Genomic DNA, 13,224 nt, shown 5'->3' with positions numbered 1-13,224 from the left:
CATTCTACAGGGTACTATTATAAAACAGGCAAGGAACTGAGAAGATGCTGCAACTTTTGCTTTGCCCTTTTTTTTCTGTGTGAGCAATTACTATATATTCAGGATTACTAACAACTACCATTTTGTCATTTTGTTCACGCGAATATTGTAATACTTCCAGTCTTTCCCAGCTTGAATCTTCAATTAGTTTTCAAGAAAATAGCAAGGAAGGTTTGACATTTCAAGTGACACTTGAAATGTCAAGTGAGGCTTTCAAGAACCAACGCTTTAGGGCAAGCGGGATGTAGCGTTAGTATGGAAGGTTATTTACATACAAAGAAGGTTATTTACATACTCACGGTGCCATTTCATGATGCGTCACACAAACAGCTTCACGAATAATAAAGCCCATCGGCCGCCACACCACACCACAAGACAAGCGTCACTATACACATGCGACATACAGGGTAGAGAGGAGCATGTCGATGGAACGAAACGCTTGCAGGCATTGTTCTTTAGAAGGGTTTTGGTACCGTTGAATGCACGCATAAGCAAACAGGGCTAATTGACATTACTTGGTTTACTTCTGCTATGGTCTATTCAAGGGCCGGCCCGCGGGGATGATTCAGCATTTCATCTGATCTCTGCGTACGCACTGTCAGAGTTCGCAGGAGGTAATGTATACTGCGCGAAAAAAAAGAAAACATTATGCCAGAACCCATCTCATGATCACTGTCCACGTTAATGCAATTAGTAATCAATCAATCTAGGGACAACTGTATTACTGAAAGCTGCAGTGGACATCGTGAGACTTCCGTTGCTTTGGCTACATGCGGCATACGGACTTGGCTATGGTATTCGCTTGCCAAGGTCGCCAGTGAGGATGAGGGCACGACGACAATGAGATGACGATTCTCAAATGATGACGATGTTATAACAACGACAGCGTGACAACGACGAGATGAGGACAATGGAATTGACGACGAGTGTATGACGACGATGACATAACAATGATGGCATGACGATATCCGGATCGCAAAGCTGGAATGAAGATGGTGCAACAATTACGACGGCATCACGACCACGAGCATACACGTAATTTCACACGCTATTAGACAACTTGGGTTTCTGGGTCGGCGTAGAAGGCGTGATGATGTCATTACGTGTGTCAGATGACGAAGCTGGGATGACGACAATGCAACGGCCACGACGACATCATGACCACGGCCTAAGCTGGTGACCATGCAACTTGGGCCACTTGGTCGGCGGAAGAGGATGGGTAGATAGATAGATAGATAGATAGATAGATAGATAGATAGATGATAGATAGGCTAAAAACGCCTTAAGTAGGTAAAGAATGCTAATAAAATTAAAATGGACAACCAATCGAACAGCAGAACACACTGCTGTCAAAGCCAACTCATTCCTGTATGCGACCAACATTGACTCGGTTGATATGCTCGGGCAGTAACCGAGAGACACGCGCTGGAGAGAGAGAGAGAAAATGATTCAATGAAAGGCAGGGAGGTTAACCTGGACTGAGCATGGTTGGCTACCCTACACTGGGGGAAGGGTAAAGGGGAGAGAGATAGAAATAGAAATATATATATATATATATATATATATATATATATATATATATATAGAGAGAGGAGAGAGAGAGAGAATAGAAAGTCCGCTGTTGATATCGCCGACGTAGCAACAGATCTCTGTCCTATCACGGATGATCAATCAGTCCGGATCATAGACGGTCACTCAGTCCTGTAGTTCTCAAAAATCGCACCAGTGCGCTGGGATCCTTGTAATGTGAAGAAAGCGATATCTGGGTAGTTGTTATTGCTTTTTTTCCGGGCATTTTTTGTTTCAGAGTTAATTTTAACTTCCATACCTGAACAACTGTACGTGACAGCGCTCAGATTACGCGTAGGCACATCTAATTACCTACGGCGTGTTCTGCGAATAGCACTGCAGACACTTTCATTCTGCTCAGCACATATCTGGAAAAGCAAGATCTTTGCTTGTCGCATTTCCTTTATTGTCCCTTCTTGAGCTTTGCTGCCCGGTTTTTGCTTCTCCCACGGAACCAGTTTGCCCATTTCAAATGGCCCTACCCTCCACTGTGATTTCTAAAAACACTGACGCCGTTGACAAGGTCTGATAGAGCATCAGTTACGGTTGCTCCAGCATCGGCATGAATTCACACAGCACAATTTGTTTATGCAAAGTTTTTTTGACAGTTTACTGGAAGAGTAGGAAGAAATTAATTGCTCGATGGCTACAACACCGCACTGAGAGAACTTGGGAAATGTAAACCTGATGTCTCTAAATAATTTCCAGCATAGCTGATGTCATCGCAGGCATTAATCTCACTCAGCGCACAAGGAAACGTTCACGAGAAGAATCAAGGACGGCAGAGTAGTGGCTGCAGAATGGCCACTACTGCCCCGACCAAAATTTACCTTGTCGAATGTTTCTTGCGCAGCGAACGAAAGGAACCATTTCCAAATTGCTCATTTCACCATTTCATTGCATACAGCCATTGTTGAGCACCTTCTCAGGTCAGAAATCTTATTCATTTCTGATTGGAATGGCCGACAACGCTCTTTGCAATGCCTGTCTTTGCGAGGAGACGCTAGAACACATTCTATGCGACTGTTCTGAATATATCAGAGACAGTCCCTGGCGTCCGTTCTAGCGCACCTTGACAACAGACCAATGTCAGTTGAAGTGATTTTCACGTGTCGACAGAAGACATCGCAGCTGAAGGGCGGCGAAGGGACTACTTCGGTTTTTAAAAGAAACGGGCTTGGACAAGCGGCTGTGACAGTGATGTCACGTACCACGCAAGAGTGATGGACTGTGACTGACGATGTGTGTGCTGTGCTGTGTGCTCTCTTTCTCTCTCCTCCCCATCTTTCAATCCCCCCATCCCGCTTCCATGTGTAGGGTAGCAAACCGGTTGTGCTGAACTGGTTAACCTCCCTGCCTTTCCTTCTCCACTCTTTTCTTCCTTCTCAGGTCAGTGTACCGATCTCTTTGCGCTGACGCAATCTGCCGTCGCTTTACCTCCGGCGTACACGGACAGCGTTTCTCGTGGGTACAATCTGGGATTGTTGACAAAATGGGGGAGGGCACACCGAGAGCAGCCACGCAAGCTACGGGAGCCAAGCCACCGACAACACCAAGCGAAACGACCGTGCTCAGCACACAGGCGGATAAACGGGGGCTCTCCGTGCGTGTGAAGACTCACTCTGGACCGAGGTGGCAGCGTGTCTACGGTCAACTCATGCCGAACCGAGTTCAGCTCCTTAAGTATGAGGCTGCGCTCTGACCTCGCCCTCATCTGTGAGCCGGGACAAAAAGCGTACACGTTCTGGTTACGCTGTTCTTTTTCTATCGGTATTAGGTTTATGTATTGGCACGATTAAGCACATTGAAATTTTTATAAAGTATGAGGGGCACTTTACTTGAGCCAAGAATGAAGGAATATATTGTTACGGGGAAAGAGACGTTTAAATTATATTTACCTAATATTTACAACTGGCATACAAGGCATACAAGATGCAAAACCAGTCCGCGCCACATCGGCGAGCGTCGTCGTCTTCTGTGTTGTCCTCAGCGTTGTCTCGAGCATTTCTAGGTTATACGTTTATATGTCTATGTTTATTCTTTATTGCACGCATGTATCCGTGCCAAGTGACATGCACTGGTTATCTAAGTATTTAATCACATTTCTATGAATACCCCAAATCTCCGTCTAGTTCTGACTATGGCACTGCAGTTCGCTGAAACGCCGGATTATTCTAGCTAGCTCTGCACTTATTCAAAAAGCTGATGGTTTTTCGGAACCATATGAGTAATAAGATAGAGGAAAGAAAGTTTAATTCAGGCCATGTGGTCAGAGAGAGATACAACCGAATTTGAGAATTTATGAAAGGTGATTAAAGTTTAACGTTAGGTGATAGCATATATACGTTACTCTAATCGGCGCATAGCTTCTACATTGTCATGTGTTCGCTTTCAGGAAAGATCTACAGTAGGTAATTAGGTTCTACTCTATGGAATGGAATGGAATGGAAAAACTTTATTGAGGTCCTTCATGTCACCACCAAATATCTTTCAGGCAGGCTCACTCCAGTGTTTCAGTGGCTGCAGTGCTGTCCTGATGATCGCAATGGCGCAACACTAAATCCTAGCTTCGGCGGGACCACACTGTGGTATAATAATGCAAAACATGTCGTTTCCTTTGCTTCATGTTAGCGAATGCACAATAGTCAAAATTACGTTAAAAGGCTGTTTTTTTTGAACACCCCTTTATCACCCAGGAGGCTCCTTTGAGGACTAAACCTGACAAAAATATCACAAGTGTTACGCCTTTGAGGCCTCCTAACTTTGAATATCAAGGTATTGCCACCCTTCAGGCGATTATTAAAGAATGGACGTTAAAGTGACGCGATCAACGTTCTACCATTCGGAAATCTGTGAGAGCTTATTTCCCCATGAAACTGTTTTAGCTGTGTACGTGTCTGCTTTATGTATAGAGTCTTCAATCAGTAATGATGCAGAAGGAACTCATAATTGAGGTCACAATGCCTACCGAATCTCTGCCGCGATTTCAGTTGTGCCTGCTACCCCCCCCCGCACTGAAAACAAGAAAGATCTGAGAAGTGCTTACAGTAAGTGTCGCGAAGACCTGGCTAACTCGATCTTTGCCGGCTTACGGCAATCTGCATGGCCTATCCAGAAGTCATAGTGTTCTGGCTGGTGTTCATATCGCTGGAGATAACACAGCACCGGCTGAAGATTAGGCAGTAATATGTACTGTGTATGTACGTATTGTAGTGGCCACTGCTCTCCGACAGCGGACAAAAATGAACAGGAGCGTGTTATAGTTTTAGTGCACGCTACACGGCGGTCTGGTCCTCGCCCCTTTGCCTTATCTACAGTGACAATGCAAAATTTACATCGGGCAATGGCTGACCAAGCTAGTGCTTTTCGCTTGCTAAATTCGCACATGCAGTTTAGCTACTTAAGATGCAACCGAGACGATATTTACTAACTTGCGTGAGTCAAAATCGCGTGGAATGTTATAAAAAATTATTCGAGAATGAGTGGTATGAAACAGTGCTTTGCTTCTATGTTTCTTGTGTTCTGCGATTTACCTGGGTGTATCTAACACAGCGTGCGTTCAAGGCAGGTGGCGCCTTAAAGTAGTAATCTGCAGTTTTTTCTCCGTTGCATTTACTATTCCTTTGTCCTTCTAGAAATGGCTCTACAGAAACAATATCTACTTTTCGCCCCTGCTTTGCCCGAAGCCGTGCTTCCTAGAAAAAAAAAAATCCCCAGTTCAAGTTTACCTCACGGGGGGTGGGGGGCTGACGATGCATATTTCGAAGTGGCCGATAATGGCAGCCCATTGTGACCTTTGGCTGTATAAGCCATTGCAGGCAACTACAAACGGCAAATGAACGTATAGAAGATAATAAGCTGCACAAAGAAGCTGAGCTCGGCCCACTTGCCTGTAGTTGGAGTTTTTCTAGCCTCGCCTGTTCCTGCTTCTTCTGCTCGGCTCGCAAACGGTCACGTTGTTTCTTCATGGCCAGTTCCTGACGAAACTTCACCCTTTAAAAAAGAAAACAACAACGCATACGTAACAAGCATTTTGTTCAGGCTTCAGGACAACACGAATAACGACAATACGGTATACGAGACAAACGATCAAGTATATTACATTTTATAAAGAGCGCATTGTTCTACTTTTGAAGATCAAAATCTTGAGCCTTGTTCAGTTGCGTAATGTCGCTAGAGCAATTGCAAGCTTCAAAGATAACTTCAAAGCAGAACATTCTTAAAAAATGCGTGTAGAAAAATTGCGACCACGGAGGCATTCGGTGAAAGATGCTGGACAAAGGTAAGCTTTGCACAACTGGATGAAATATTTCGGCAGATGCGGCTTTACCTTCAACCCGTAATCTAAAATAAATCTATTATAGAAACATAGGTTCGTTTTAATGTTGTTTCTTACAAAGATGCGCAAAATATTTTTGGTTGTGTTCATGTTCAGTTATGTCCTAGGCACATAAGTGTTTTATTGCATTTATGCATGTGCGCTTGAGTGTTTGCTAGATTGTTCCGGGTACTCCGCTACTCTAGCTGCTTACCCGTTTTTATATGTAGAGGCCAGTGGCTACCGTGTTGCTAACATGACTTTTGCCATTGTTTGCCTCAAAACATTCGTTGCAGTGTGGTCGAGTATATAGCCTTCACCAATTTATACAGCTATGATATCAGAATGGCCGACTCACGCATGTGTGGTCAGTACAGAAACGAGTGTGAAGGGGCTATCGATGATCTAATCTGCCCACTGTTCCCACATCGACGAACAACGCCAGGCCCTCCAGTGCGCCTTAAGCAGAATGAGTGATCGGCTTTTTACCGAAAAAAAAAAGTCCTGGGAGTCTGGCCTCACAGCTCTTCAGCCCAAAGAGCCACACGGAACCTGATGGACGCAGACTTGAGTGTCCGGTTGTATAGACACGTTGTGCCTTGTTTACCACGCGTGACTGACCTCTTGCCTTCTATCTCTTTTTCACTCCCCCATCATCCTCCTGACATGTATAGTAGCGAACTGCATAAGGTCGAGTTATCGTTCCTGCCTTTCAATTCTTCTCTCTCAGCGAAATGTGCAAATAAATATGCACGTTTTTGTATTTTTTATTGTAGTCATTACGATCTACTTCTGATACACAGCACGTGCCCAAGGCAAAGTAACATTGCACTTCGATCGAAAATTTTTACTGTGTTTGACGGTTTTGATCTCGCGTAAACTATACGACGCCTGCGCATTAGCAAATTAGCACTAGTTGGCGCCAGCTGTCGCGTCATGGAACTACACGTTCAAACGGCTATCAGATAATTGGTACATGCTGCACGACTATGCGTAGAGTACCTTTCCAGGTTGAGCTTTCGCTGAACCTTGGCCAATTCCTGAGCTTCGGGCTCGTCGTCCACACCTGCCACGGCGATAGACTGCTTGCGGCGCATGCGCAGAACCTCTATCTCTCGCACCGTGGACAGCGAGCGCAGGCGCCACTCGCGGTTCTGCTCCTCCAGGGCTTGTCTTTCGGCCTGTCGAAGCCGGTCGGCCTTCGACTTAGCCGCAGCTGCAGCCGTGCCACTGTTGAGACCGGCCACGGCGCTGAGAGGCGGCGCAGAGGAAGACGAGATAGTGGTGGGAGTTGGCGCGATGCGAACACGCGCCCTCGGGCGTGGCGCCCTCTGCTCCTTGAGCTCCGGATCAATCGGCGGAAGACGGTTCGGCTGCACAAACCATGCATGGAGGAATCTCGTTAAAATAAGTTTCAAGGCGGGGGAAACATTCATGAAGAGCGCTGAGGAAGTCTAGAACTTGTTCTCCTAGAATGTTGATGGCAGCCAGAAGAAATACCTGAAAACCGTTTCAAACAGGTCGTCCTTTGATATCCCAAGTGGCTACTTGGTGCTAAGGGGACAGAAGCACCATTGGTAATGATGTAAAAACAGAATAGTATAGTAGCAAAATTTCGCATCCACATAATACTATGAGGTTTGCAAATTAGCAGGTACAGGACGGGTAATTCTGGCGCAGGATAAAGGCCATTTCCTCCTACATTGGCCGTATCTTTCAGCAAATAATGACAGCGATTATGAGAATGCAGAAAGCCTTTTCTCTCTCAAAAACAAACTATAAATAACACCAAGCCGGAGAAGCAAGATTCGACTTCCTCTTGTCCTATATTTTAACGCTTGTAACAGGACACTCAGATTAGCTTTCGTTAAAATAAATCGTGGCCAATTTACAACAATGTCACCAAGCCATCCCCCATGTGATGGTTATCACGTCTGTTATAGTATACGACAATACATCATACATCTTTGTTTCAATTCATGTCGAGTATATAAAGGTCACTTCTACCCCGATCTACCATGCAATCATAATCATAGACGGAATTATTTTTTTATACGTACACCGAAGCCATGTTCACGCATGTCACCCAGGAATGTATGTGATTGCTTGCAATTTTGTAGCTTGTGTTCCCATATAAGCGATTCATTCGCATTTGCAAGTTGAAAAAACTTCTGTTCCTCGTATCAGTGTACTTCACCCAGTTGCAATCGTTGCTGGTGTGCCCAACAAAGTACAAGCCAATTAAACTACTACTACGCTACCGGTAGGAGGCTAGCGATTGGCACGCCGGTGTGCCTTCGCAATGAGACTTGTTCGATGTCAGTATATCCACAGTGCTATTTTTCGATCTATAGCCACGTAGGCGGCATTTCTATAGGGCGGAATGCGAAAGCGCTCGTGTAAAGTGCTTTGGAAAACGCGTTAAAAACATCAGTTGGCCAGAATTAAGCTGGAACCCTCTACGATTGAGCCCAACGCACTGTGCACTTTCGGGACGTTAAGGCCCACAATTTCAGTTTCCTTTCTAAAGAAATATAGAAAAGAAAAAAAAACATTCACCGACGATTACGATACTCCTTAATGCGAAATTTGAGCGCAGCTGTATACGTGTTTTCATTTCGCGATATATTGGCTGGCGCGGACAATGTTTCTCGTGCGGCACGTTGCAAACGGAGCGAAGTGTGGCGCGACTGCCTCGCTAATCGGGAGATAGCGACAGGCGGCGCGTTGGTGACGCGTGGGTGCGTTTCACAGCAGCCGCCGCAGACAGACCTCCGCTCATGCAGCACTTTGTTTCCATACGGACCACGCGCTGTCTCCTCGCGCTTTCGCCATACCCTTCTCCGCCGATTTCTTCCTCGCGCTCTCTTCGCTATCGCCGTCTTTCATCTCCCGCTGTGCTGCGCGTTCGCTTTCATCCTTCGCTGCGATCGTTCGCTCGGTTAGGAGGGAAAACGCCGACGCCGACACTCGCTACAGGAACGGGCGCTTAAGAGCTGCGCTCTAAATAAGGACCATAGAAAAGGGTGGTTTTTAACCCGTAGGGTTACCTTCTTTTGTAACGAAGGGGCAGGCGGCAGGGCAACGTGATGCATGGTCCTTCGTCGTTGTGGTGGGCCACTAGACGCAGCCCCCGCGCCAAGGCCGTTCCGCGTGGTCGTCGTCTGCTTTGCCTTGGCAAGCCACTGAACGCGTGCGCGCTCCCACTCCTGCAGGCACGACTGCACCTTGTCCCGGTGGTAGCGCTGGTTTTGGCACCACGTCATGTAAGTTGACTGCGCAGCAAGACAAGCAGGAAACGGGGAACAGTTTGGCGAGTCTGTCATATGGTATGCGTTTACGAGGACACGGTAATATGCATACATTGTTGTCGGGGCTGCAACGCAACTTTTTCCGACAGTGTCGACGTACAAGTGGAAGATATTGGAAGAATAAGGTTGGATGACGCACCCTTTGCACATGTTACTTTGCCGTTGCATGCACTTGGTGTATCTTTAATAACGGGTAGCTGCTGCAGGTCTCCATTTTATTGTTGTCGGCTTTAGAACAAAGCAGCATATTCAATTCAGCGCTATACAGTCTTTTTGCGGCGGATGAGCCATTGCTAAGTGAAAAGCATGCCTTGGAAACAGTGTGATCAGACAAGACATGCTTTGTTCAGCATTTTTATGTAAATGTACGCAGTAACTTGTTTATGTGAACAAAGATATGCCGATCGCACGCGCTGCACAAATTGATGTAATGGGAAGTATTTTGCAGCTAGCTGGCTATCCAGCATCATTTGTGGTTGTGCAAAGCGTTGAGAAAGGTACCACCGTGACGCTACTGCGTGGGTGTGATGACAGTAGCAAGACGACGGCGACGATTACAGTATCATGGCGTCGGCATGACGACTGAGAAGAGAGAGAAAGAAACGTTTATTGTACAAAAGCAACCTTTTGACCTTGTTTAGATTAGGTCAAATTTGACCTGATTAGGTCAAACTGTCGAGTTCTAGATTCGGTTTTCCAGTGTATACTTTGCTGCTAGTTGACGTGCGAGAAGGCGCATCTCCGCAGAGCTTCTTTTGCATAATAACAATAAACGACTGGCATGAGGACTGATTAATTATTTTTGTCGCATTTCGACGAAGAAACGTTATAACGCCCTAATACGACCTGTGCCGATAGCAAAGGCTGCACAATATCATACTGATTATTTTTTAAAACTCAACGTTGCTCTTCCCTAGATTATGTCAAATTCTCAGAACCTTCCACAACAATATGGTACCAGTACTGTGACATTTAAGCATTTCATCCGCGTACGGAGTTCGCAAATATAGTTTATTTTTTCGTACAGTATAGAAAAACCACCAGAATTTGATGCCTGACAGTGCTGGGGATCTGTCACTTGAGGAGTCTCTAAAATGTATTGAATGTTAGTGTTTTGCATTGTTTTATTCCAGTTGACGGCATCTCTTGCTGCTCTGTTTTGTGCTTCTACATTATTCTACACCTGCTATGGCCTCTAGCTGTTTGTGTCGTAGTATGTAGAAATAAATAAAATTAGTAAAAACAAATAAATTAATTGCTACGAGAAGAGTGTGGACCAATCTAGAAGACAGCGCCGTCTAACACGGCGTATTAATCCACTAGTCGTCGCGAGGGGGATGGGAGGAACAAGAACACTCGCTTTTATTAGCAACTTGTTGCTATATGCGACTTATGCACACGAAATACAGCGGCAAAATGTGTAGCCAAATAACAATGGGTGCACGTGCACGTGTTTTCATGCTATGCCACGTGACGCACACGCCAATCGCTAAAAAATTTGGGGTCTTATTTGCCAAAACCATGATACGACTATGAGGCACGCTCTAGCGGGGGACTCCAGATTAACTTTGACCAGCGGTGGTTCTTTAACGTGCATCTAAATCTAAGCACACCAGTGTTCTTGCAGTTCGCCTCCATCGAGATTCGGCCGCCGCGGTCGAGATCGAACGTGAAAGCCACTAAGATACCGCAGCGAGCGCCAGTTGTCTCAACACAGGGCTGGTGGCACGATAAATGTGGGCATGGCAAATCCTGAGCACAATAAAAGCTACCAGCAACGTCAGCATACCGAAAAAACTGAGTTTAGTGTCGTGTCACACGAAAGCAGCGAGGCGAGGTATAGAATAACCTTCTAGTTACCATGAGATGTCGACGGAGCTTACATCCGCGGCTAGTAGCCGATGCACTATTTGAAACACACGCGTTCGAAGTGGTGTAACATCCATTTCAATTGCCTTTGTGCATTGAAAAAATCTCGAAGATCCACATGGTAAAATGTTTCTACTGATCGGACTCCACAGCCCCTGGAACAGTAGGATGTGCGATCGGCATACTGAAACCCTGTGATCAGCGCAGTGCTTTTTTTATGGGATTGGGGGGGGGGGGGGGGACATTGTGTAGCATATGTACGTAGCCTGTATGCCGCTGAAGAGCCGCAGTCTGAATGGATGTATTGTATGTGTGTTTGCCTGCCTGAGTATTAACCATGACTGTCCTTGAACGATATCTCTTGTGGAGAGATCTGTCATGTTTTATGTAATAAAGAGAGAGAAAATTAAAGAATTGCGGTCTAATGGTTAGAGCAGCGGACTGCACATTTCCTGGGGGGGGGGGGGGGCTTTTTCGCGTGATTTAGTGGTCGTTTGGCTTCTAATTAATTGCACACGCGAGCCTCTCATTGGATAAGCGGGCGACGGGAATCTGAAGAAGCTAACCCGGAGTAAAGGAGAGCAGGAAAGTACAGGGACGGAGCTGAGCAATATCGATAGCAGCAAGGAGTAAGGGCGTGATCACGTGGCATTTGAGGAGGACAGACGTGGCGAGAACGGCTGGCGTCAACTTTAGTTCCAACGTGAAGCATAGTCCCGAATTAAGCAAAACGTAGTCCCAGTAAGCCCACCTTTGTTTGCCGTAATGAAACGTTAATTCTGACATAAAACATGCACATATAGTGCTCTAAAAGCAGCTCTATATATCTCACTGAAAGAGAGCATGGTATTTAATGACTTTCTTTATTTCTGCACGCGTTCGTCGCTCGCTATCACACCAAAAGCTTCCCTGGTGTGTCGCGCGCTCGTCCATCAGTTTGCCCTTGACGTGATTTATAAAGCAATGCGCTCTAAACGCGTAGTTAGGCATTCCAAAAAAAAAAGAAGAATAATAATCATCGTGTGAAAGTAGCTCGTCATCACCCTCCTAAGAAGGTCGAATCTAAGCTGCGTGGTGGGAAACCTGGGAAAAAAAACAAAAAAACATGGGTAGTGCCCTTGAGTCAAGAGAAGCGGCGTCTTCTGCGCCGTAGACGTGAGCATCATCGCCATCGTCAATAAGCGATGAGTGAAGAAAATTCTGGTAGTTAGACATTGCCGATGGCCACGAATGTCGGTGATAGCTTCTTGAATTCCGCTGCGTTACTACGGCATATTAAGTGTGGAAAAGAAAGTCCCATGTTGATGCTGCAAAACTCGGGTAGAATTAAGTTATCGCGTGCTTAGATAATCTTAGGCAATAATGTCCACGGCCATATTTTTATTCAAGAGACAAAGAACGATGGGAGACACAAACCTATATACATTTCGAAAAGTGCCTCATATGAGCGAGACAATGTTTTGATATAAAACCGGAGGGAGTCACGGGCATACTTCGCTGCAAGGTAGAGCAGATCGAGTCGCCCAAGGCGCCTTATATGCTTGAGTTATATATGTTGGGTTGTGCTTGCCGCATAGAAAATCGTATGCTTAAGAACGAGTTGTAGAAGCAGCTGCGACTCACGATGTCCAGGATGGAGCGCTTTTTGAAGTGTCGGCGTAGCCAGTCCATGATAAGCGCCCTCCGGTTGCCCAGGTTGCTCGGGTATTGCTCTAGCACGTGGTTCACAACCGCATAGTCGTCTGCGGTCCAGTCGGCCGGCTCCTCTCTGCACAAACGCAGCAGATAAAAAAAGAATAAAAAAGTCACAGGCCTGCACGGCACACGCAGCACAGTGACAGCGTAAGCTGGTGGAGCGGCTTAAGAGTAGCAATTTCGGCACCACGCACAACAGGGTCTTCGCGGCAAAGTCTCTTCGCCTCGTTTTGACGAGAGCGTTCTCAACTCTCTGCGCGGCGTCGACGGCGAGCTGCGGTTTGTAATGCTCTCTGCACAGCAGTCTGCGGAGCCCAATGATGCTTGGTTGTAGCCGAGCACGTAGCTCTACGATTCGCTTCTTCAGCAGCGGTTCGTACCTTGCGAGGAGACGCCATAACGTGTACCGAAGAGGTATCGAGA

The 13,224-nt window shown here is 46.1% G+C and overlaps 1 protein-coding gene across 1 annotated transcript in view; it reads right to left on the bottom strand.

Annotated features, from left to right (window-relative positions):
- Nucleotides 1-612: 612 nt before the first annotated feature.
- LOC119440270 (uncharacterized) overlaps nucleotides 613-13,224 on the bottom strand; it is a 28,282-nt gene continuing 15,670 nt past the window's right edge. The window contains exons 6-11 of the mRNA XM_049662842.1: nucleotides 12,730-12,874; nucleotides 8,977-9,201; nucleotides 6,929-7,299; nucleotides 5,499-5,601; nucleotides 3,230-3,322; nucleotides 613-663 (exon numbers count right to left, since the gene is read on the bottom strand). Of these exons, the coding sequence (XP_049518799.1) occupies nucleotides 613-663; nucleotides 3,230-3,322; nucleotides 5,499-5,601; nucleotides 6,929-7,299; nucleotides 8,977-9,201; nucleotides 12,730-12,874 (988 nt within the window). The remainder of the gene's footprint in view (nucleotides 664-3,229; nucleotides 3,323-5,498; nucleotides 5,602-6,928; nucleotides 7,300-8,976; nucleotides 9,202-12,729; nucleotides 12,875-13,224) is intronic.

This window comes from Dermacentor silvarum, chromosome 2, assembly GCF_013339745.2.
Source record: "Dermacentor silvarum isolate Dsil-2018 chromosome 2, BIME_Dsil_1.4, whole genome shotgun sequence".
NCBI classification, from domain to species: domain Eukaryota; kingdom Metazoa; phylum Arthropoda; class Arachnida; order Ixodida; family Ixodidae; genus Dermacentor; species Dermacentor silvarum.
This window is presented reverse-complemented; position numbering and strand designations above follow the sequence as displayed.